The sequence below is a fragment of the Carettochelys insculpta genome, chromosome 7, assembly GCF_033958435.1.
Source record: "Carettochelys insculpta isolate YL-2023 chromosome 7, ASM3395843v1, whole genome shotgun sequence".
Lineage (NCBI taxonomy): Eukaryota > Metazoa > Chordata > Testudines > Carettochelyidae > Carettochelys > Carettochelys insculpta.
This window is the reverse complement of record NC_134143.1, coordinates 14388056-14414500: the sequence shown is the minus strand read 5'-3', so window position 1 is coordinate 14414500 and position 26445 is coordinate 14388056. Positions and strand designations below refer to the sequence as shown.

Genomic DNA, 26445 nt, shown 5'->3' with positions numbered 1-26445 from the left:
GTTCTTTTCTAGGCGAAACTCTTTTGAAGCCGGTGGCATTTGCTTGACTTAAGGATTTGGCTGTCTGACTATTTTATAACAATAATTTCTTGTAATATAAGTCAGGCTATTATAAGGTTGTTTTGGGGCTTTTCTTTCTTTGTTCTTTTTGGAACAAAAAAATCAATCCACTGCTATAGCTGCAGGAAGTGTGTGCAGTGGAAAATATATTCATAAGATTTTGCAGTCTTAGAACAACTTTCAAAAAATATTGTGGCCGACTAATGTTTAAACAGCCTGTATTAAAAAGGGATAGGTACCAGTTTTCAAATAATTGAAGGGATTTGAGAAATAAAAAAATGGAGTTGGCGTCTTTCATTATTTCAAAAAAATAAAAATAAAAACTTTAATGTTTTTCATATTGCTTTGAATCTCCATTTTGGAGTCCTTCCCCATGGAAGACTACTGTAGATCTGTCTCTGTAGGATCATAGGGTTGAATATCCATTATCTCCCTACCCCTCTTCAGTGACCAAACCCAAAAAGAAAAATATATATATCATTTTGTTTGACTCTGAAAGACAAATTTTGTTTAGTTTTTGTGGTTTTGCCAGTTTTTCATTTTATTTAAAATTTTGAATTTCACATGAAAAAATTGAAAGGTTTGTGTCAGACGTTGAGACAACTTTTTCATTTTTTTGATGGAAACAATTTGTCAGATTCTTAATGTTTTATCAAAATTTTTTTCCCCAGCTCTAAAGGTAAGCTTTTTATTAGCCTTTTTTTATACCTAAGGCTTTGTGCTTTTCCTTCTATCTGTGGATCTGGACAGGTAGTGTTGACACTGAGATACTGGCATGTCATTATAGGGAAGAATAAAAACACTTCTGTAGGAGTATTCTGGAGTGGTTGCTTCAAAAGTAATGCTGCATCCTTCCATCCCAGCAAGTATGAGTTGAACGTTAGCGCTGATCGACACATTTCGCTCTAGAAAAGTGTAAAACCAGTGCCCTGGGATATGCTGGTCTGACACACCTGCTGCGTAAAAGCAGTATTGTTCATGCTAAAGTAACACCATCAGTGACTGCATGTGCATATACATACATTGTGCAGTATGTACATGATGATGCAGCCAGAATTTGTGCATTGAAAGAGTACTTCACAGGCTTAAAGATACTCCTTCTGATGCCCTTAGTAGTAGAAGTGGTCACTTAAATTTCAAACTCCAAAAAGGAAGCAGCATTTAAGAGCTGACAATGCTGAGTATGTAGTCTGTTACAATTACAGATTAATCTCTCTGGTACGTGACTTTTGGTCTGGCAATATGCTTGGTCTGACAGGCCCATGGATATTGCTGGTCCAGAGAAACCCTAGCAGCAGAGGTTGTCGGGGGCTGGGAGGGTCTGCTCTGGTTCAACTCAGGAGGCCAGATAGCCAGAACAGAGCTCTGCCAGTCAGTTGGTGGCCCCCAGTCTCATCCCTCCCGGAAGTTCCTGGAGGCCTGACCTCCCCTGATTTGGCAAACTCCCTTGTTCAGGACTGGTCAAGTCCCAGGTCCAAGGAAGTTGAATGTGTGCTACATATAGGAGGAGACGGTGAATGGAACGTTTCCAAGCTGCTGCAAGTACTGTCAGGAATGAAAGGGTACCAGGTAACATCTTAATTCTGTATTTCCTTGCTAATGTGACCTTCCAGCTAGTGCAGATTCCAGTCTTACTGTCCTGATATACGTCTGGGTCCTACAGGAATCTAAAGGGAGTTTGCGGCTGTTATGAAGTAGAACCTCAGTTACGAACAACTAGGGCATGGAAGTTCATAACTCTGAACAAGATGTTATGACTGTTCAATTGCAAGCTTTTAATAGAACCTCATTAACTTAACATAGCTTTGAAGCTTGTGCTGAAGGAAAATGCTGCTTTAACCATCTTAATGTAAATTAAAGAAGCACAGAATTGATTCCCTTATCTGCCTTCTATGTGGTTTTAAAAGGATGTATATTGATGTAACAGCTTGAGCTGGGATATTTTGATCTACAGTTTCATATACATTTCCATATTGCCTTCAGTTTGGGGCTCAAACCTGTAAGATGGCAGTATAGAATATTCTTCTGTTTACATCTGGACCAGCTATCTAGAACAGTGCTCTGCAACTGGTGTGCTGTGACCTGTGGGGGAAATCTAGCCTAGTGGTTAGGGGGCTAGGTGCCAGTACTCTTCAGTTTCTTTCTCTTCCCCCAGTGGAGAGGTGCGTGGGAGGCTGGCTTAGTGGTTAGAGTAGGAGGACTGGGAGCCAGGACTCTTGGGTTCCATTCCAGCCCTGGCAGAGGGTGAGTGGGAGCCTATCCTAATGCTTAGAGCAGGGAGCCAGGGCTCCTTGGTCCCCCCAGCCCCCAGGAGGAGCCAGATGTCTATCCCAGTACCATAAGGAGATTGAGGTCTATTGGTTGGAGTGGAGGGAGGCTGGGAGCCAGCACTCCTGGGTTCTAGTCCAGAGCTGGGATGGTAGGAGTCTAGCCTAGGGGTTAGAGCAGGCAGCTGAGAGCCAGGATTCTTGGTTTTTATCCTCCACTCAGAGAGGGGATTCTGATGGTTAGATTGGAGGGAGGCTGGGAGCCAAGACATTTCTTTCCTTCCTTCCCTCCCTTTTTCTTCTCTCTCTCCTCCCTGCCCCCAGAGGGATGGAAATATAGCATAGGGGCTAGAGCAGGGGACTAGGAGTTCTGGGCTGTAGCCCAGCTCTGGGTATGGGGTGAGATTCTAAATAGGAAGATCAGTTGAGTTTAAGGCATACTTGGCCATTCTTTCTTTATTTTAGAATATAAAGGATTAGTTTGCCTGCTAGATAGGTTTATAAAGTTGCCTTTTGTTTGAATCTCTCACACTGAAACATTTTGCCAAATATGCATTTCTTATTATGAGCTTTATATGAGCATGTGTTAACAGCACTCAGCATAGTGTATTCCTTGATATTTAAACTGTGCTTCAATTAACAACATGTTAATTACTTGGCTGGACAGATGGTGTCTGCTTTCAGTAATTTCAGCCTAATGCCTCATTTTACTCTCACTTGGGGTTCTTAATGCTTCTGTTGAGGGGGTGGATAATTGCAGAATGACTAATTTTGGTCACTTGCATTAAATTTAGAAAGGGAAATATTCTAAACAGTTGATAATGATTATAACTCATAGAGCACTATTAATAAAAGAGTACTCTGCTGCTGAGCATTCCTGAGGGGAGAGCATGTAAAGATAGTGTTCCTGAAAGTCTGGCTTCTCTTTTGGGAGTCCATTTGTAATATTAAGTTGTTTTAAATGCTGTTATGATTTGTCAGACCAGTTTCATGTTGGGGAGTTAAATGTTGTGGCACAATCGCTCACTATTATGAGCTCTTCAATCAAAATATGGCTATATTGTTTACAAAAGAAATTTAAAATAATAAGGCTCTAACAGTAATACTCATACTCCTTGGAAGTGTATGAATCTTATATGATCAGTATTTTATTTTTACTATTCTCACCATTGCAGCTGTGCAGAGACTACTTCCATTCTCCCCCATCAGTCAATCTGTCAGCTAAATTTCAGTTCCAGAATCCTTACTGCCCTATATATATGAAGCATAAAGAACCCTGATTGCTTTACAGGCTGAGCTTGCTCTGATGGCATGTGGGGGGATAGGGGAATGGGCTCTTACCTGGGAACTGGGCAAATTTGATGGGAGACTAAACAGATTGAAAAGAACAGTGAGTTACACTCAGCTCTCCTCACTGCCTGCAGTCTTGTTTGATTTTTTCTTTTTTGTAGGGGACCCAGGAGACAGATCATGTGACTAACTATCAAAAGTTTGATTGTGAAACCAGAAAACTGAGTCTTGGAAAAATATTGTGGTTATCCAGAGACAGCAAAGAGTTGAATTTAGAGTTTCTACAAAAGTTTAATAGGCCAAGCAGGACAAAATAATTCTGCTAGTGGGGTTTGTAACCAACACTAAAAATAGCAGAGTTTCACATGACTTCAGGTTTCCCAAAAACAAACAAACCCTTCCCATTACCCCTGAATTCAGTAGAGATGAGATCTGTGAGAGTTCATGACAAATGAGTCCAACTGCTAGCCAAGACAGATTGTAGTAGGTGTTTTTTTTTCTGTTCTTATCCAGTCATTCTGATATAATTTTAAATTCTGGCCTCTGCAGTCATGTTGATTTAGATCAGAGGGGAAGCTGTGGTAGTCTGTATCTGCAAAATGATGAGAAGTCCTGTGGCACCTTATAGACTCTGTGGCAGAACACAGATCTGAACGTGACTCTACAGCATCTAATGCTACAGGAACAACAAGAAATCTTGTGGCACCTTATAGGCTAACAGATTTATTGGCACATAAATTTTTGTGGGCAAAGAACCACTTTGTCAGATGCATATAGACTGCATCTGATGAAGCAGGTCTTTGTCCACAAACGCTTATGCGCCAATAAATCTGTTAGCCTATAAGGTGCCACAGGATTTCTTGTTGTTCCTGTAGCATTAGATGCTGTAGAGTCACGTTCAGATCCGTGTTCTGCCATAGAGCCTATGATACTGTGGGCAAGTCACTTGTCCCTGGACCATACTACAAACTTACATTCCTATAATTTCTTGGCATGGGGTGTGAAATGCAGTTATACTGACCAGAATCCTTATGTAGATATCGCTACAGAGTCAGTGGAAGGGGTTCTCCCCTCATCATTACCACAGCCCTGTAGTCCTGTAAGTATAGACAAGCTCTTTTTATTTCTGGTTTTCCACTTTCCACCTGTAAAACCTTGGTAAGCACTTCTATCTCACAGGGTTGTTCTGAGGATAATAAATTCAAGACAGAGATATGTTTAAATATTATGGTCATGATGGCATTATAAATCCTTAAGAGCTGCTTTTCTTCAAAGATACTGTTCTTCCTGTGATTTTTCAAAGGACCATAAACCCTGCCAAGAATATAGGTTGTGCCAAATGTGATAGTTGACTTTTTAAGTGAGATGTTCCACAGCAAGCTGCATAAACCTGTGCACTGTGATCCATGCTGACTTCCACTTGCTTTCTGGGAAAAATTTTAACAATGGTAACATTGTAACTTTGGAAAGAAATACACAATTTCAGACTTTACCTTCTTGAGGCTGCCTCTTTCCTCATGTTTCCTCAGTATTTGAGATATTTGGTTTACATGGTGCTGTTAGAGGATGTTTTAACTAACAGGGGAACCAGTCCAACTTATACTATGCACCCTCTTGCACCAAATCCTTGTGTTGGTGCCCCTCAGGGTAGCTTGCTATCCTTGTTTATTTCCAGACTAGGGGTTGATGGGATAGGGTTTTAGAAGTGACAGCTGCGAGAAGCACTCAAACAATTTACAATTGTCGTTTTTAAAATCTTCATGCATGTTCTCAGGGACTTGTGATAGCATCATCTGAAAATCTCAACACAGGCAATTGCATTTTTTTAGTTACAGTGTATTGGTGCAGGGTTAGTTCTTGAACGATTGAATTGTCACTGTTATAGATTCTAAATAGTGTAATTTCCTAAAGCAATGTCACAGGATTTTCAGTGATTACTTGTTAAGTGTATCTGGACAGTCTGTTGCAATATCTCCACTGATTTAATAAGAGAAGCCCGGTTTTATTTTTCCTTTCTATGGTAGGCCTAGTCCAAAACCAAGCCATGATTATGAAAGGTTGAAGATCCAGTGTATGAAAGCCATGTCAGACCTACAGTCACTACAGAATCAACATACCAAGACACTAAAAAGATGCGAAGAAGCAGCTAAAGAGGCAGATTTTTATCAGTAAGTAACACTCAAAAGAGGCCGGGGGAGGTAAAAACTTTTTCTATTCACTGGTTCAGGAGTAGAGCTTGTACAAGTTGATGAGTACTGTAAGTGTTACTGTTGCCTTGCCAAAAAAGTTTCCATCTGATATATCATGAGGTAATGTTTCTTCTAAAATATGGCAATTTAAAATGAATCATTCTTGCCACCATCTTGCTTTTCTTACTGTTTTAATCACAACTTTGCAAACTTCTGCAAAGATTTTTATTTCACCTACTGTGGAAGGTGGAGTTCCGTGATGTCAGAAAGGAAAAAGCATTGGTTTTGATCATCAGGGATCTTTTTGTAGCAGCTTCCAAAACCATGAAGGAAGTTGTGGCTTAGAGTGGAGTGAGGCAGACTAGTCCCTGAAGTGTTGTTAAGATATGCTGTTTGATGATCTGATAAGTCTAGAAATAAGAGGTGTAATTTTTAAATGAGTTGTGCATTGTCCTGGCTTTGCTTCTCGTTTAAGTCAGTGGGAGTTTTAAAGTGTCTAGAAGGGAGTTAGACCACCAGGGAGCATTTGCAAAAATAGGGTGAAGTTGTGGATGCATCTGCTTGAAGTTGCCAGCATCTGCTTCTGGCTCTGAGAATCAGGAAATTAGACTTGAAACCAGGTGGTGTTGCAAGAATGAACATGACTCATACATGACTTTGGACTAGTCTAATATTTAGTTAGCACTGAGGAAAGAGGCAAATAAAATGTTTGCAGTAGCTTTGCCTAATGTTCTGTATTAGTGCATCATGCAGAATTGAAATGTTTGTCATGATGTAGGAATGACTGCTGATTTAGTGCTGTAGCACTTATACCATCAACAGGCAACATCTTGAAAAATGCCAGTAAGAAAGTCAACAGGTGTAAACTAAGGCTGCTGCATTGCTACTTGCTGTTGAGATTTGTGGATCCCAGCTGTCAACTTGAATCTGATTTTAGAGAAGAAAATGGAGGAACAACAGACAACTCCTTAGATAGTGTGTACGAGGATCTTCAGAGATGGTTTGTTTCCTGTTTGGTGTCCATTCCACAAGCTCATGGGCCTACAAAACTCAATCATTAGTGCTCTTTCCAAGGTTCTGCTTGCTAATAAATTCTAGACAGAGGTAGACATCTTATTTTCAGCCAGTTGTGCATTTGAAATGCTACTAAGGTAAAGTGTTTGCAGTTCTTGAAGTGGCAGTGGTATTTTATATCCCCTATTTGCAAACACAGCTCTATAATCTGAGATTGTAAAGTTTTGTAACTTTTGTTTTTATCAGTATTTCATTGCACAGCAAAGGGATTTTAACCGTTTTTAGTTTTAATTGTTGGGGCAAGAGGCTGCTAAGTGATTATATGGGAACTGCACTCTGGTAAACAGCAATATTGGCTTCTGCAAACTGCCAAAAACTGCCAAGTGCAAAGCAACTGCAAACATTTGTGCTTGTGTTAGGTATTGTAGGACTCTGAGTATTTGGAGACTACGTAGCTGGAAGAAAACAACTGTGTTTTTATTGTCTTTGAGTTAAGCCGCCTTTTCTCTGAAATTCCTTACCTGCCATTACAAAGAGACCAGTTATACCCTCTGTGGGGCTTCTCCTCCTCCTGTATGCCCTTAATTCCACCTCCCAGAGAAGCACAAATTAAAAATACATCCTTGGAAATGTTTCCTACAATCTGATCTTTTCAGTTACTCCGGCTCCCTTCAGTGTCTTTGCAGTTCTCCTTCCTTTGAAGATGTTAAAACTGGAATAGGGATGTTAAAGGTTAACTGATAAGCCTCATCCTAAACTAAGTTTAGCAAATTTTGGATTTTTAACCAGAACCTTGAAAATTTCACATTGTTCTGGTTTCAACAGAACTTTTATCCAAGTTGGCCAGTATTCTCAAGTAACTAGTGGTTTTTTTGAATGCCTAATCCAGGATGTCTAATTTTGAAGCCAAAACACTAAAACCTAGCACATCCACATCTTTTCCCTTAAGCTGCAGCTTAATACCATTTAATAATATCTCTTGGTCTGTTCCAACCAGAATCTGCTCTAAAGTTGGGCTGCTACACTGGATTAGTTTGAATTATATCCTCAATAATGTAACTTTGTTGTGGTTTAAAATGAAAATATATACTTGTCAGCTATTATAAATAGTATGAGATAGCAGTTGTTAGTGTTACATTTAAAAACATCCCAAACGTATTTTTTTAAAACAAAAATATACCAGCAGAAGTCTTTTCCTACTCCATTGATGCCTTATTCTATTATACTGAATGGTGTTCTGTTGTTCAAATGTGGTGAATATGCAGGCTAATTTATTTTGTCTGGTAGAGCCCTTATGCCCAGGGATATCAATTCTGGGTCAGTTTAGTAATATCCTTGGTAAAATAGTCTACTAGGGTGGTTGTTCTGAATAAATCTGTTTTATTGTGACACAGGGATGACAAATCACTTAACTCCAGAAGGTCACTGCTTGTGCTTGCCTGTCTTCAGTAGGATTTACAGGCACATGACATTTGGAACATTCAGATTCAAGGAAATGTTAATTTCATCTGCCTTCTCAGATTTACAATCTCCCCTTGGTTGGATGTAGATTAGTGCATTAGTGTGAAGAGGGGTTGTTGGAGAGTTTCCTTCTAAATGCTCTTTCTTTGTGACATTCCAGTACATTACATAGTCGACTGCTGAGTGACCAGTCGCAGCTGAAGGAGGACATGGATACCTTGAAGAGGAAGAATACACAGTTGGTGCGAGAACATAACCATCTCCAACAGTCATGTGAGGAGATGAAGAGGCTTCATGATGAGGACCAGAAAGAGATAACAGACCTACGCAGCCAGCAACAGCAGGTAGCCTGCATCTCTTGGCATGAATACTAGGAGCAATCTAATGCTTTCATGGAATATAAAGCATCACAAAGCTGGCTTACTAGTTACCTTTCTTTATACTAGCTGGAGTCACTTTTCCTAGGCAGAATAAATCTAACAGTGCAAAGACACACAACTGCTATTTCAAACACAGTGGTAGTGCATATATTTAATTATCATTGTTCTCTGAAAATTAACTCCCCAGAACTGCTGATGTGTTTGGTTACCTATTTCTTGTGTTTCAAGGACTCCAGATCTCTTGTGTCTTTTTAATGAGAAACATCTGTTTTACTTTTAAAACCTGCTAGTCCTGCAAAGTTGGATCTGCAATATGAAATGTCTTACAGAACAGTAGGAGAAGGAGTTGCACTACTTACCACTTCCAAAAAACCCAAAAAAGGAAACTGCTTCTCCCTACCTGAGCAGTGTCAGCTGGGATTGACTGAGAGTTTTGTGTATATGTGAGGAGAATTTTGGCATGGGGGTGTGCAAAGGGGATGACGGGTGTGGAGTGAGGTTTTAGAAGATTAGATTTGGGGTATGAACAACATATTCTTGAGAGAGAGGAGCAGAACAAAGACTAATACACTCAGATTGTATGGTCAGACGGGACCACCATGATTATCTAGTTTGACCTTCTGCACATTGCAGGCTGCCGAACTTCACCCACCTCTTCTGTAACAGACCCCTAACTTCTGTCTGAGTTACCAAAGTTCTCAAAGCATGATTTACAGTAAGTTACAAAGAATCCACCATTGACGCCTGTTTTAAACCTGTAAGTGACCTGTGCACTTTGCTACAGAGAGAGGCAATAAAAACCACTCGGGATCTTTGCCAGTCTGAACCCCCACATTTGGCAATCAGGCCCTGAGCACATGGACAAAACCCACCATCCAGACACCTGGGAAAAAGTTCTGTAGTGACTTGGAGACATCGCCTTTGAGAGTCCCATTCCCAGCCATTGGAGATATTTGCTGCTAGCAGTTGCAGGTTGGCTTCATGTCATTATAGGTGTATGTATATGGTAAAAATGCCTATCTCCTAGAGCTGGAAGGGACCTCAAGCGGTCATTGAGTCCAGTCCTCAGCCCTCTTGGCTGGACCAAGCACCCTCCCTGATAGGTTTTTTTTTTTTTTTAAATGTTTGCCCCTGGTCCCTAAAATGACCTCTCTAAGGCTCAGCCTCACAACCCTGAGTTTACAAGGCCAGTGATCAAATCACTAAGCTACTGTCTCTCGTCTCCAGAAACTTACCCAGTTCATTCTTGAAGGCATTTGGGCTTTTTGCTCCCTTTGGAAAGCTGTTCCAAAACTTCATTACTCTGACACTCAGAAACCTTTGTTTAATTTCAAGCCTAAAGTGTTTTATGGCTTGTTTACATCCATTTGTTCTTGTCTGTGTTGATGTTTAACTTCTGTAACTCCTATCCCTCCCTGGTATTTCCCCGCTCTGTTGTAATGGAGAGAGACTGGGGACAGGAAGGAGAAAACATTATGCAAAAAGATACCCAGGTCAGTATTCTTAAATTAAGGTACAAAAATTATATACATATGAATGGAAAAATCATATTTGGTAAATTACAACCTTTTCAGGTATTTGTTACACGAGACATCTTGTATCATGCATTTTTGAGTTATCACATTCTTATAAGCATATTTTCATAAACAATATGGAATATTACATCACACCTGTGTCTGTCTGCACCTGCCAGTCCAGTGTTGCTGTTACAGATTGGTTGCCACTCACAACTACCTTTCCTAATGTAGCCTTTTATCCAATGTAAAGTCTGTTCACTAGTGGGTCGTGGACTTACCTTGTTTATAATTGCTCTTTGTGCTTCCCTCCTTGTTTGCCCGTGAAATAAAAGGGAGCTGTCCCTTAGGCTCATGGTAAAGAATTGCTGGCTGTTAATTACTTGTAGTAAAATTAAATTTTTTAAGCATCAGTTAATTAGAAAAAGGAGTTGGGATTACGTACATTGTTGAATAAGGAGGAAGTTTGTCATTAATAGACCTAAATATTTTAGTTTAACACCCATTTATATGTTGAAAGGATATGGTTATTTAAAAACATTTATGTCAAGATCTTTAAAAGTGGGCACAAATCTTAGACTTTTGAACTAATACAAAAGCGCCAGAATAAGTGGCCAAATTCTCAGAAGTGCTGAGCACTCAGCATTGTTTCTTTGAAAGCCCTTTGAAGTCAGTGAAAATACTGACTGCAGCCCTCCCTGAAAAGAAGAGAGAGATGATTACCTTTGGCTACATGAACACTTTGGGCAAAGGTGTTGGTTTGGTCTGTTTTTTGAGGGAGAGGAGTTTATAAATATGTTTACATAATCTCATTCCTACCCTTAGACAAAATTTCAAGAGACTTAACTGAATTAAATGCCCCTTAATTTAGGAGTTTAAAATGAAAACAGCATAAGTTCTAGCACTGCTTTATGCCAGAATAACAGTAAAGCAAAACCTATCTTCACTGTCTTTGTAATTCTGGGCACATGTTTAATGGCTAACTATTTCCCATTGTTAAACATTGCATCACATTCCTAACAAAATTGAGAGCTTTCTTGAAATAAAATTTCTCAGGGTTGGTGTTCCCATAATATGAAGAAAACACCCAGGATAATTATAATTTTTAGTAATGCTAAATATAATTTTGCGGCTTAGAGTAATGAGAGAGAATGGCTTTTCCCCCTAGATCTTTTAAGTATTTCTTGGGACAGGAGTAGCTGTGGGCACACAAGTCTGGACTGTTTATATTTGGAAAGTATCCCAAAAATGAGTGGCAGTTTTTCTTTCTCCCAGTGACACCTTTAAAGGTTAGGAGAATGGTTGAACAAAATTTGGTTATTTAGGTTCACAGACACGATTCACTTTGCACAATGTTACAAGTTGATTAATGCTTTTCAACTTCAAACTTAAAAAGATTTGCAGGAATGAATGAATGGACATTTTGAACAATTAAGCGGTCTCAACACCAAGGTGTTGCAGTCTTTAAGTTCACACGCTATGAAGAAAAATAGGCAAAAAGGCTGGTAGAAAAAAAATCTTGGAAGTGGCATTTAATCCACGACTCACTTACGGAAAAGCGATCATTTAGTTAGAATAGTTACAGTAACATGTAGAATGGCAAATTCAGAAAACAAACTTTTAAGTCAAATGATTAATCTTCGGAAGCAGTCTATACAAAGAAAAATCATTGCTTGCCAGGCTTGAAAGGTAAAGGTCAAAATAAACTGCACAGATGGAGGGTTTTTTCTGTGTTTTGGAAGAGGATTTTTTGCAGGGAAAGGAAGGTTGTTTCCATTCGTTTGTATTTTGTCTGGCTTGTTTTCTCTATTAGGTTAACTTGAAGGGGTTCTCCTATACATCTGTGTACATTACTAGGACTGCAGCAGTTTCAGTTTATATTCCTTGCTCTTCTGTACTACAGACTTACTATGTGACTTGAGTCAAATCACTTAAACTTTCTGTGTCTTTGAGCCTCCTGCTGTAAAATGGTGATGTAAAACAGCTTCATGGTTTTAGCAAACGTCCTCATCCATTCCAAATACATTTTGGTTACACTCGGACACGTGCATGGCTTCTTTTTGTAGTGTGTCAGTGTGAATCATGTTGTCCTGAAGGAATTCCAGCAGTCTTGTCTCAGTCTTTGTCACTTTGCATCTGGATTAATGTAATTCTGTTTTGGACAGTCTCTCTTGTATGTCACGCCATCCGTGGACTGCAGGAAAACACAGCCGCCCAACTGCTTGAGAGAAACAAAACACTGATCAAATTACTCCTGTGGTGTGAAATTGCCATTGATTTCCTTGGCAGCAGCTGACTGGCCTTTAAATTTCTACTGCTCGTGTATGAATTTTTCCGTTGCTATGACTGCACCCTTGGGTCCAGCTGGGACTATTTTCTCTTTCTCATGTGGGGACATTGGATGGGAGATCTTCCTTATTACTGTGGTGTTTGTGGCATTTTCTCTCTTCCTTTCATTTGCACTTTAAAGCCCTCATGTTAAATTTAGTCAAATTGCTGATATCTTTGGCTTCATGTTTTCTCTTTCAGTTTACTTTTATCTGATAGTTGTTTAAAATATAGTTGATAGGAAGGGCTCCATACATTTTAGGCTGTGAGAAAATATTTGCTTCTGTCTGGGAGTTTCAAATATTCAGCCCTTAATCTTGGTTTTGGTATCACTTGTTCTGTTGGTTTTTTTTCTCAGTAACCTTTGTCTGCCCAGACAGTTCAGTAATGGCCAAGGTCCTAATTCAGGAAAACATCCTTACCCAGTAACAGTGATTAAGCATGTACTGGCACTGACTACTTACAAAGTGGACTCCCCTAAATAGGAGTGGATTAAAGAGTGCTCTGGAGTGGTTCTCTGAATCACAGCCTGTGGCAGTGGTTCTCAATGTGCAGCCCAGTCAGCATGTAAGCTGTAGCCCATGTGACATGCTCAGAACCATACAGGATATATTGGATGCAGCACACAATGATAAAATAGGTTGAGAACTACTTACCTAAGGCCTCAGTTCAGTGAAGTACAGAATTCTGCTTACCTGAAGCATAGGAATGAATGGCAGTCCCTGTGATGGGACGGAAGTGGTCAACAAGGTTTTTCTCTACACTGATCCTGGCAGTAAAACTGTCACCACCCTTTCCTTAAAGTACTGAAAATGATAATATTCCAAATCAAGTTTTTGTTTTTGATGTCAGTGCTGTTTGACTTCACCAGTTGCTCTTAAGTTTTTATTTTCCAGTTCTTTCCACTTGCAAATTCTTGTGGACTAGCACAGAGCTGTAGTGTGTAGGTGACAGATATTTCAGGGATGGTGATAGCAACACTATCTCTATTGCTTATCCTAAATCACTTTAAAAACAAGATAAAACACAATCCTTCCAAATCAGTCTTGCCAGCTTTCTCTCCCCAAAAAGATAGGGGTTCCCAGGGCTCCAACACACCCACTTGGCATTTTGATTTTATGGAGGTGCTCAGGCTCCATAATGTGATGGGGGGGCATTGTAAGACCATAAAATGTTTTTTTTAATGGTGAGAATTAGAGGGGGCAAGGGGGATTTTTATTTTTTTTAAATATTCTTTTTAAACTTCTCTAGTACCCAACTTTAGGACAGATTTGACATTTGTAAACATAACACTTAGAGTAGTATTATGAGCGGAATAATTTAGCTATGGATAACTTTCTGAAGTCAGATCTGTACTAGAGTTTTTTAGATGAAAGAATAATTAATGAATGTTAAAAGGTATGACTGCATGTAATTCTTACCTAGACTAGCCTTTCGTCACTTAAAAGTGCCTCTATTACTATTCAACATAAAAGTTAACTAGTTTGACTAGGAGTCATGAGCATAAAATTAAGTATTCATAACTGTTACACAGGCTCCACAGTGTCTTATAATTTGGCAGTTAATAACTTTTTTACGTGTTATCAATTTATGTTCATCCACTAATAGTGAATTAAGCTTTATCTTTTTAGCTATTTTTTGTTAAGACCCACGTGTTAAGATTAACCATTGGTACCTTTTTAGTATTTTTTTAATTGTTTGTCTGTAGCAATAGTCCTATTGGAAAAAAAATATTTTGATACAGTCACGTGCTTCACCTAACCTTACTGAATATTAGTATTACCAACCTGAAGGTAATCTTATATGTAGACATTTTCTTCTCAAAATGTTCTGTTGCAACATCTTTTTCCCCACCATGGACACTGAGTTTCAGGAGAACAGTAGCTTTAAGCAAAAAATAGTAGTTTTCATATATTAACAGGGCTGCTAAGGTATCCATATTTAAAAACGAGAGAAAAGACTCTTCTGTGTGCCTCTTATTGAAATTATCCTTTTGTTTCTTGTTTAGGTTCTGAAACAGAATGGGTCCTCAGAGATACTAAATAAACTCTATGATACAGCAATGGACAAGCTCGAGGGTGTGAAAAAGGATTATGATGCACTAAGGAAACGGTACAATGAGAAGATAGCAAACCACAATACAGACCTTAGCCGTCTTGAACAGGCTGAGGAAGAGAACAGACGTCTTCAGAAGCAGATTGACATGTTAATGAAACAGAGGGACACAGCCATACATGTCCAGCAGCAGTATTCCTCCTCTTTTAGAAGGTAGAGGCAGCTTTGAGTAGCTTTGTATGTATGTTGTGTGGGAGATAACAGTTCCAATGCTGAGAGGCATTTTTAAGAAGGTGGTGTCATACACAAAGGTTTAGAAAAATATTGGTTTATCTACAGTGAAAGGGTCCTTAGTGCGTGTTTTTTAGAAGACCCATACATCACCTTGCACAGCTTCAGAGACAGAAAAGCAGTAAGGAAAAAGGATTGTTAATGCCCTACCTTTTTCAGGAGTGTGTTCTTATCCATGTGAAATCTTGTACAAACTGTGCCGTAGTTCATGTAAGAGAATTTTTGGATTATGGTTATTTAATTTTCACGGTGAGCAATGCTTGACCCTCCTATACGTTAAGGGGGACAAAATGTGCGTTGAAGGGTACATTAGGTCCTGTCAAATTTGAAAGGTTTGGTGGGGGTAAGGGGGGTGGTTTGCCCAGTTTCAGGAACTCACCTCAGTAGATGATGAATCCATGGTCGCATAAACATAGGCTTCCAGGTAGAATTTCTGTTCTGGCAATAGGGTTGTTCCTATTGAAGAAGGCCCCATGGCTGGGGAGAACTTTCATGGTGCAGTAGTGGCATATCCAAGTGCCTGCTGGTGTCCAGTGGTTCTGCAGCCTGGCTGCATTGTTGGTTGGAGCCTGCTGAGCAGCATCCTGTGAGTATGTTCTCAATAGGAAACTTTTGGATGTATTTGTTGGCCAGGCTATCATCTGTGTAAATGCCAGCAGAGTGGGCCCAGGCATTTTTAATACCATGTCATCTGATTTTTATCCTGTGTCAGGCTTATGCTTATGCTTGAGCAGCTTACCTCATTGCTTCAAAGAAATGTGGTGCTGTAGAGAAGGCTTGAAAAAGATGTGAGTGGGTGAGTTGGGGTGCCATGGGTTTTCATGCCATAAGTTAGGGAAAAACACGTTCCCCATAAGGGTCAGATTCAAAAGTCCAAAATCAACATCCTGTGAATGCAGACCTCTCTGTGTTAGCAGGGATGAAGGCTGCAGCATGGATACATTTGCAATGCCCCATGTCTGTGGTGCATGGGAAATTTCACCTGGTTTAAAGGAACATTTTACACACAGCTTTGAGTCTGAGAAGAGTGCGAAAACTAAAGCCTAATTAACAGGTCTGGAACTCTGGTAGCACTGACAAAAGCCTGGCAAATACATGTTATGGTCTTGTCCTAGAGAGCTCCTTGTTAGAGGAATTACATTTTATGCACTCATTTCTATATATGTTCTAGAATCCACTTGTTTGGGGGTTTATGTAATATTCTGGCTCTTACTGTGGTGTGTGGACTACTCTGCTCAAGGCTCATACTGTGTAGTAACTATAAATGAGTCCTTATGAAGAAATGACGGCTGTTAGTAAAATCTGTTGTGCTGTGTGGTATTATAGTGTTCCCAGAACGCTTCATGTCTGGGATATTTGAGGAACTGCAGTCCTGCTCCTCAAAAACATATGCAAAACCAAGTTAATTGGCTAGGGGAACTTATTTCAGTTTTTTTCGGAGGTGGGGGAAGTGGGGGGTTCAGGTTAGTTGGTCTTTTGTTTTTGTTTTCTGCATAGCGCTTTTCTTTTTTGGTGAGTTCATGATGGAGATTTTGTCCTGGTAGTTATTTGTGGCTTTTTTCCTCTTTATAACCATTCAATCAAAATATATTTAACTGAATTGGGAATATAGCATTAGAAACAGCTTGAACATAATTCCTGTGCATGATCTGTATATTGTCTTTAAGCATGAAATATTGCTCTTTTCACGTTTTTTTCCCAGAATATCAGATGTACAAAAACTGCAGTTTGACTAACTACAAAACTAGCAAACTTCAGCACGTTTTAACTGTGCTCTGGTTTAAAACCATGTTTAAGCAAAGACTAAATCGTGTGTGTTTGCGTAAGACAGCATGGCTTGGAAGTCTGAGTACAGAACCCTAGTTCTGGTTGTGACCCAGATTCCTTCTTTCACCCTGAAAAAAATCACACAAGCTTTCACCTTTGTTTCCTCCATCTGTAATATGGAGGCGATAATTCATGAAAAGAATACTATGATGGATTTAACCATGTAAATATTTTGAGGAAGGAAAGTGGAGCTCTACATAGCTGCTAATTTGCAGCTTAAAACACCTTTTTCCTTTTGGTGTTGGCATGGCGCTGAGGATTTTGAACATGGACTAACTTGCGGCTATTGTTCCTCCTACTGTATGCAATCACAATATTGCCTGCACCCTCCACCCCCCGCCCAGATGATTCTTGGGGTATTGGCCACAATTTCCAAACTTAGCTCTTCTTACAATTCAACCCACCTTTTCATAACAGCTGCTGCAAAGGCTGTACTGACCCTGGGGGTAGTACAGGAACTCTGTGATCTGTGAAACTATAGTGCCAGCTGTCTCTTGCCCTTTCATACTTAGTGACAGAGAGTGGTTGCCTCAGTGTCAGATCTGAAACCAGATTTTGTGTGTAGAACTTCACTCCAGTTCTCCATACTGTGGAGAGGCATAGCTCAATGGGAGGGAAGGATAGCTTTGTTTTAGAGCATTGGCCTTTTAAACCCAGGGTTGTGTGTTCAGTCCTTGAGGAGGCCATTTAGGGGTCTGGGGGCAGATAGATTTAAAAAAAAAAAAAAACTGTCCAGGATGGTGCTTGGTGGCACAATGACTTCTCAAATGTCCCTTCCAGTTCTACAAGATATGCATATCTCCATGTATGTGTATATAATTTAACAGATAGAAATAATCTCTGCAGAAGAGACGATTTTTCTCCCCAGTTAGGTATTTCCTAGTGGCTCAGGATTTTTTTTTCCTTCTTAAAAATCAGAATCTTTATAGCATGTACAGTCTACCCTCGAGTTCCATAGGGGTTGTATTCTTGCAGCCCCAGAATAACTCGAATTTTCATGCAAGTCTTGGGAAGAGGGAACCAGGCTGCCGCTGGGTTCCCAGCTCCCCACTGCTTGTGGGAGTGGGAAACTGACCAGCCCATTCTGACTGCCACACAGCTGAAGAAAACCCCGGGGGAAGGCTTTTAGCTTGTGGGCAGCTAGGCATGCTAAAAGCCCCTTCTCTGTCTTCTCCCAGCTGTGTACCTGTCAGCCTGACAGCTGTGTGCCTGGAGGAAGATGGAAGGGGCTTTTACTGTTCTTAGCGGCTTGCAGGTATGGGCCACTAAGCAAGCTAAAAGTCTTCCCCCTGCTTTCTTCCAGCCGCCAGGCTGTCAGCCTGACAGCTACGTGACTGGGAGAGGACAGGGAGAAGGGGCCACAAAGCAGCTTTAAGTTAAGTTAACTTGCGTTTAAAGCAAGATACGTGCAACTTGAAGTCATGTCTTTTTTGAGGGTTTACTGTATGCGGTTTTGTAGCTGAGGATCTGTTTCCATTTGGCAGATGATTTGATTTTTAACCCTCTGCTTCTCTCTTTGACCTTAATGGTGCATAGAATTCACATTGCTGCAGGATTAAACATCACAAATACAGTAAATCCTTGAAGTGCATGATTTCGAGTTGTGCTTAACTCACGTTAATGCGAGTTAAGTGCAACTCAAAATCCTACTCTTCCTGTCCCTGGCTCAGCCCCCAACCCCAAGTGGCCCTGGTTCAAACCCGACCCAACACCCACCCCCCAGGCTCTGGCTCACCACCCAAGCATGGCTCTGGCTCAATCCACTGGTCCAAACCACCGTGTGTGGTCCCAGTTCACCACCACCTCACCCTCCCTGCAGCCCTAACCCACCCCAGGCTTAACTCCCCTGCCCCCGTCTTATGGCCCCAATCTACTGCCAGGCTTAACCCTCCCCAAGTGCCCCCTCCCCCACAACCTCAGGACTTAGGAGCTCTAGGTGCTCCTGCTGCTTCCCTGGCTGTAGAACATGCATTCTGCTGGGGAAGAAAGCCACCCCTGGACTTTCGCGAAATTAGAGTTAAGCGAGGATGCGTGGGAACACAACCCTCTCATAATTTGCTGGACGACTGTACATCAGGCTTTTAATGTACACCTGTGGTAATGCAATTTCATCTTCCATGTTTGCCTGCAACTCCAAAAGAGAAAATAATAATGTACTTAACAGAGTAGGTCTTTCTGTACACTAAAGACTCTTCTTACAGATCACCAGTTTGTAATCTGTACTAATGAAAGGGGAGATACTTTCAGATTAACAGATGTCCCATTAATACCATGAAGGTGTTTTAGCCTTGCATGTCCCCTCAAGTAAGTACCTTGGATAGCGTTCCCTGCTTGCAGATATGCTCAGAGTATGTCACAGCCTGACAGTAAGGTTTACTGCTCTGGTCCAAAAGGTCAAGCATGGTCCAGGTTGAACCTCTCTTGTCTGGCACCCTTGGGACCTGACTGGTGCCAAATGAAAGCATTTGCCAGACCACAGGAAGTCAATATTGTCTTGCACATTACCAACACTACTTCTGTGTACTGGACTCCTAGAAGACATTTAGGGGTAAATACAGCTAAATAATAGCACAGAACACTGTGAGCCAGGACTGGTGGCTGTTAACCAACTTTTTTAGAACCACAGGAAACGTGGCCAGACCCATGATAAGTGGTCATCCGACTAACTAAAATGCCAGACTACAGAAATTGCTGGATGAGAGTGTGCCGGATTAGAGAGGTTCAATATGTATCCTGGCTTTCACAAAAACCGTGTCTAGATCATCCCAAATTTGTGTGTGACAAACACAAAATATGCCAGAGGCATAGAAGATTTGCCATGCTGGATTTGACTAGAAGTGCATCAAATTAGGTACTCTTGTTTCTGACAGTGGCAATAACTAGATGCTTCAGAAAACAAAGTGCAAAGAAATCCCTTTGTGTGCAAGAAATCCCTTTGTGTGGAGGAATATTTTTGTAGGAGAAGTTTCTTCCAAACTCTCATCAGTGGCTGGCTGGCTTATGTTCAGAGGTGCCAGGGTTTATATCCTTCATTATTTTTTAAATTCTATTAGCATACCAGTGGATGATGATGATCATATGGCCATGTTATACTTGAACAGATCTCGCTAAGCTCTTAACTTCTCATACCTCATGCCAACCAAGGTCACAGATTAACTATGCGTTATGTTAAATATATTTTAAAATCCATTAAGTACAATGCCATTAGTTTAGTTAGCTTCTCTTTGTTCTCTTAGCAAAATAAGGCAAATAAGAGCATCTAATTAACTGTCCTTATCACCCATATTATTTTCCACGTGTTTAATTTGTATTGTTTCTTAAACATGACAGTGATGATTTCTGATGTCCAGATCTGGGGCCCTTTTCTTCTCTGCCTTTTCTATATACTTTCTGGGATGACTTGCCTAGAATGGAATTCCTTAGTTCAAGCAAAGGCAGGCCATCAGTTTCGGTAATCATGTATTTTCAGCATTACTGTTGATCACATTTTATATACACTAACATTTTTTTCATTTGCTTTATTTTTATTGCTCCTTTGCATCAAATATGTGTGCCCCCCTCCTGTTTTAATCACAAATCTTTAGTTATTACACTGTCAATCACTCTGCCCTTCTTGTACACTTAAATGGCTGGGGGATGGAGGAATTCTGGAGAGAGGATGAGGGGTCCTGGTACAGAAATAGTTGAAAAGAACTAAGATGAGAGCTCTCAACCAGGGTACCCCATGCCTCCGGGGGAATGCAGAGGTCTTTGAGGGGTACATCAACTCATCTAGATGTTTTACCTAGTTTTATAGAGGGCTACTCCGTGTAGAGTAAAATGTCATGCAGGCAATAACTTATCAAAACAAAAAGCAGTCAAGTAGCACTTTAAAGACTAGCAAAATAGAAAAACAGAAAAAGATTGAGCCAAGTATGCAGACGAGCCCCTATAGTGACTCAGAAAGTTCCCATCATGATTTAGCATACTTGGCTCAATCTAATTCTTGACCTTCCCCCCCACCCGTCCACTCTCTGATTTGCTCACCTTGATTATCTTTTTCTGATTTGTCCTCCTTGCTTACTGTTTTTTGGTTCTGTGCGCCTTAAATATTGAGTCTGTTCTGGTCTGGCTATGGTCTGAAGAAGTGGGTCTGTCCCACGAAAGCTCACCTAATAAACTATTTTGCTAGTCTTTAAAGTGCTACTTGACTGCTTTTTGCTTTGTTTTGATAGTGTATAGACTAGCACGGCTTCCTCTCTGTTACTATGCAATAACTTGTGTACTTATCTGTATCATATATGCCGAAATTTAAGTATAATATTTAAATTCCAGTTGGTTTATAATTATATGGTAAAATGAAAAACTAAGCAATTTTTCATTACTGGTGTGCAGTGACGCTGCGTTATGCTGGATCGAGTAAGCAAGTAGTTTGTGTTGTGAAATATGAGGGTACGTTACTGCACTTTTTAATAGGTACTCTAGATCATCCTGGGGTCTGTGGACCTGTGGGGGTCCTCAATGGTATTAGAAGGGGTCTTTTAAAAAAGATCAATCATCATTGAAAATAAGTCTTATACAAATTGCAAAGTTACAGTCAATTATTTGTAAATTATATGTCTTCCAATAATGTTTTTAGTTGCTGCTAAAAATCTGTTTAGTTTCCTTTTTGAATTAGTAAAGTGTATTCAGCAGCTAGAATTGGCTTTGGGAGTCCGCAAACAGTTTGCAGAGGGGGCAATTGGGTATCAGTTAAGGGGCTGGTCTTGATGTCATCTTGAGTCTCTTCTACCTCATTTTTACAACTCTATAAAAGGAAAATGCAGGCAGATGAAACATCTTTGTTTCTTTTTTGTTGTTGCCGTTTAGGTTTGAGTCAGTACAGCAAGAGCTAAGCAAAGCCACTGCTCAGAACAAAGAGTTGCAGAGAGAGATGGAGCGGTTGCAGTCCGAGGTGACACGGTTCAAAACAATGCAGCTGAAGGCAGTGAAAGATGCGGAGAAGTGCAAGGAAGAGAGAGACTCTGTTTTCAATGAGTATCGCCTCATAATGAGTGAGAGAGACCAAGTGATCAAAGAAGTGGATAAGCTTCAAACTGAACTAGAGCTTGCAGAGTCCAAACTGAAAAACACCTCCTCCGAGAAGAGAGTAGCTAGTGAAGAGATGGAAGCTTTAAGACAGGTACCAAGGGATAATTTTGTTATGGGTGGGAGAATGGAGGTGTTACCAGTTCCCCTTTCAACTGTGCAAAATAAATGTGTGCTCGATAGATGGGAAATGTGACTTCATCATGTAAGGAAATTGCCTGCTGACATTCTGGTGGGGGCACTCTTTACTGTCAGCTCATTACATTCCCACTGTGAGTACACTTGAGTACCCGTCAGCTGTAATCTGCTATTCACTTGACTTGTTCTGTTTTGTTCACTTCCAGTTCTTCATTTTAAAAAGCCAACCTTTTTATATCCAGTAAGTGATGCACTGTGTAAAATAGTTATGTAATTATTTCTTTCTTTGGTACCAGTTAAAAATGAAAGAAATGTCTGGGTATTGTCTAAGAAATAAGACCTAGAGTTATAAAATACTGTCCTCCTCATTTTAGCAGCTACTTAAAGACTACAGTTATGCCTTTTCTACTTGTCAGTTAACCTCTTGGAGGACATTTGGCACTGTTTTAAAAAAAAAAAAAATGCAGGCACTGGTTTATAAATCATATTAATCCAAAAGCAGTATCAGTTCAGTCATATAGTCTTAAAACGTTTAAAACATGAGTGCTGTTAAGAGGATTTAGAAATGCTACACAATAAAGTAGTTTTCACTTGTTCATTCTCTTCAAATATTTTGCTTAGAATAATTCACATAGAACCAAATAATTTTTCAAGCAGCCATAAAGTGTTTTTTGCTTCTTGCTTTTTTATACTTGTAATTGATCACAAATAATTTTTATATAAAAATCATTTAACTGCAGCACTTCTGAAAATCAGACCTCTTTTATTTAGGTACATAAATATGCCTTAGGCTCTGTTGCCAGCTTCAAGCAACAAAGTTTAAAAAAAATTTTGCTTAACCGTTCAGCTTTGTAGGTGCTAGCTGGGTGAAACCTAAATCCCAAGTGCCTGATCTGCACTTGAAAACGAATTGACCTAGGTATGTCACTCACCTGTGGGAGATTTTGCACCCTGAGCACTGTAGTTATAATGACCTAACACCAAGTATAGTTGTGGCAAGCTTAATGTTTGCATTTATTGGTTTGACCCACCACTAGCAGAGGTGAAATAACTACTACACTGACAGAAAAACCTCTTCCTTGAGAATGGGTAGTGCCTGTAGAGTCATAGCACATACAAGGCCAAAAGGTGGGGCTTACAAAAGCTGTCAGTGTTGGCCTAACTCTGATCCACTTGAAGTCAGTCACAGTTCTACCACTAGCTTTCATGAATGCAGAGGAAAGGTAATTCTGAGCACTTCTGTAAATCTCATGCAAAGTTGACTAACTTCTCATGATTTATCTTAACAATGAACACAGTCCCTACAGCATTTTGCATGGGTGATCATTAAGCATAAGATGAAAAAAATAAAATCAACAAGCTTTGCCAGAGAGACTCACAAACTTGAAAGCCCACTTGGATGAGTGGTTGAATAGAGAGAGGAAGAAGGAAATAATCCTGATTGGCAAGATGCTAACATTTATGAATGTGTTTTTAAGGGCATATACAACTCCTGTGTCTGTATGCTGAGGCTGCTGAGGTACTGTTTGCTAGACATGTTCTAATTATATAAACAAACATATTTGTGGATATTCTGCCTGTGGTCAAGGTGTTCCTTTTTATGTAAGCTGACCTTACGAACTTGCATTTATCTAGTTCTGAGTGGATTTAGTACCTGGACAGGAGAGGGATGCACAACTATCTTATTGCTCAAGTGACACTTTCACTTGGAGCAGTGTGCATGGGACTCCCGCATAAATGGGATTATCCTTTCAATGGATATGACTGTGTCTGGTACTGCAGTTGTTTCTCTGTGTGTAGCCCCACCTAGTGAAATACTACAGTTATGATGGTCATGTCTGTTGTTGCAACTACTTGTCTGAAAAGACACTGCACCCAAAACTGTTTTAGGTGTTCATCCTATAATCCTTCTGTGATAAATTCAGGCAAGATTCCAGTGATTTTTAGCCAGACAGCTTTTGATATGGGATTTTTGTCTTCGTTTTTGCAGACTGAAGTAGCCTACCATAACATAGTACTTATAGTATGGGAAAGTACACAAGCAACTACCTGGGTATATAATACTTCATCTCAACAATTCAGTTGACTCTTTACTTTGAACAAGTTGTTTCCATTCTAGTATCTTACGGGGTTCTTCATCACAGTACATTAACACTTCCTACAAGTGTCAAGGCTTTTCTCCACTCTGACACTGGGTGCAGAAGTTCGGGGCCTGCAAGAGACCTGAGAAGTTCCTTGCCTTCATAGGTTTCTGCTTAAAAGTTTCCCAAGCTCACAGGTTCCCTGACACTGGAAGGTGCCGCCACCCAAGTGATGAAAAACCCCCTTTTTAAAACCCAGGAAGACACACTTGGAATATCTCCCTATGGGGTAAACCCAAGTTCTTAACCTTCCCATAGGAGAGGACTGGAAAATCAAGAGGAGGAAATTAAGCTGCAATCTGATAGCTGACCTTTCAATCTTAGCCATGCATATACACATACCCTTCTCTAGGACAAAGGAGTCAAATCATTGTCTTAAAAAAAAAAAAAAAAAAAAAAAAAAAAGTGATGTATTAACAAAACAAGATATTGGAGATATACTTGATTGTAGCATTATCTTTTGTAAACAATAGCTGCAGTGTGGCAGTTCTTTTTACCAAGAGAATAGCATGAACTCTTCAGCTGGGATTTGGGATTGAAATTTCAGTATTTTTATATATATATAAAATTTTATATATATTTTAAAATTTTATATATATTTTAATATATATAAAACTAACAGCAACCATTTGTTTGCTAAGGAGAACAGAATTCTCTGGGGGAACCAGACACACGCAACGCATGTTAATAATCTTCCCTTCCACACTGGCAATCTCTGTTTTCACCTACTCATCTCCAGAAATCCTTTTGTCCCACCATTGTGCACAATTCAGCACTCCACTCTATTCAGCCATCATGCAGGTGTCATGCAGAATGACTTTTCAGACAAGAGTACTGCATATTTTCTACCAGGAATTATTTAGACATAGGTCAGATGATACCTGGCCTTGTACTGTCTAGTTGTTGTTCATTCCTCATAAAACAAATTCATCTGAGATGCAGCCTTGCTTATTGATTGGAAAGAAGAGATGTCTGTTTTAGATCAGCCAGTTGCTTTATTTTATGTCAGTTTGAGCATCTTTGAGCAAATTATGGCAGTATCTGTTTCCAAAGTTTTTAAAGCATGGATTTCTAATATTTAAAAACCTTTTCAGGAATAATGATTTCTCTGTTCCAGTGTTTTGTTGGCCTTTAACTTCTGCTGAATAATGACTAAGCTGTATTACTTCCATATCACCTTTATATCCAAGGATCTCAAAGCACTTTCTGCACAGAAATCATACAAGCTGTACTGCAACCCAGTGTGGTGTGCCTTATCTATTTTTTCCTTTGGGTACTGAATAACTATCTGTTCTGCTGAAGTCAGTGGGCATGGTGGGTGTTCAGTATCTGTGTACATCAGGACAAAAATGGTTTGTTCACAGTCACAGGGGTACTGGTGGAAGTCCCCAGTGAGAACTAGTATACAAAAATTTCAGTTGTAATAGAACAGCACAATTGTTTTTGTGATATTCAGAGTTCTAGTTAGTCTCCCAAGAATAACTCTGTTTTTGTGGTCTTGAAGAGGACTGGAGGTAGTGACCTTGCAATTGATTATTACACTACCTTCAGTGTGATGTACTGTTGACACTACTCTATGAAGCATCATATTGCTCTCTGAGAGTTGTAACGTTTTGTGGTACATGTGCTCGTAGTTTGTGTTCTGCACTATAGGACACTCATGTCCCTTTAAATAAATGTGAAGCTGCAGGACACTTGTTTGCTTAAAACATTCTCAGCAAAAATTCAGGAAATTGCTTTGAAATAATACAGGGGCCAGGTTTGTGCTTGCATTCCAAAAAGGGGAGCTGTTTAGAACGATGTAATTACAACAGTGAAACACAGACATTAAAATGATGTAATATGATTGTTTTGTGTTAAATCTGACTGGCATATCCAGGACTCCTGAGGATTCAAAACAGATGTCCTCTCTCTAGGTTTCTCTGAACCATGAGTACAATAGACTTATGACTTACACGATTTTGACTTTCGCATAACTTACAATAAAGCTGCACTGATCAGTTTTCTGGCTTCCAGGAGCGGTGGAGAGCTGAGAACCAGTCAGCAGGCTGGCTCCCGGCTGCCTTCCACTCCCGGCTCCCCTCCCTGCGCTGATCAGTTTCCTGGCTCCAGCAAGTGGTGGGGAGCCAGGTGGCATCTGGGAGCAAGGCACAGCCAGGACCCGAATTGCGCAAAATTTGACTTACACGTGGTTGCCCAGGAACACAACCTACACGTAAATCGGGGGTTTACTGTGTTCAGAGATTATGTGCTTCATTATTCAGACAGCAGGGTGCTCAATAGTGATGATATGGCAATTTTAACCCCTTGCTGAATGTTGTCTGCATTTTACATGGGCACAGAGCTGCTCAATTCCCCTCTGCATCATGTCCTATGAGTTCTTGAGATTTCAATGTGTATTCATCTAGAAATAAGAAATATTG

The 26445-nt window shown here is 40.1% G+C and overlaps 1 protein-coding gene across 5 annotated transcripts in view; it reads left to right on the top strand.

Moving 5' to 3' along the window:
- Positions 1-26445, top strand: part of DLG5 (discs large MAGUK scaffold protein 5) — a 149234-nt gene that overhangs the window by 79813 nt on the left and 42976 nt on the right. For all 5 annotated transcript variants that reach the window (XM_075000039.1, XM_075000042.1, XM_075000038.1 and 2 more), the window contains 4 exons: positions 5642-5785; positions 8442-8625; positions 14512-14771; positions 21525-21837. In XM_075000039.1, coding sequence (XP_074856140.1) covers positions 5642-5785; positions 8442-8625; positions 14512-14771; positions 21525-21837 — 901 coding nt within the window. The remainder of the gene's footprint in view (positions 1-5641; positions 5786-8441; positions 8626-14511; positions 14772-21524; positions 21838-26445) is intronic.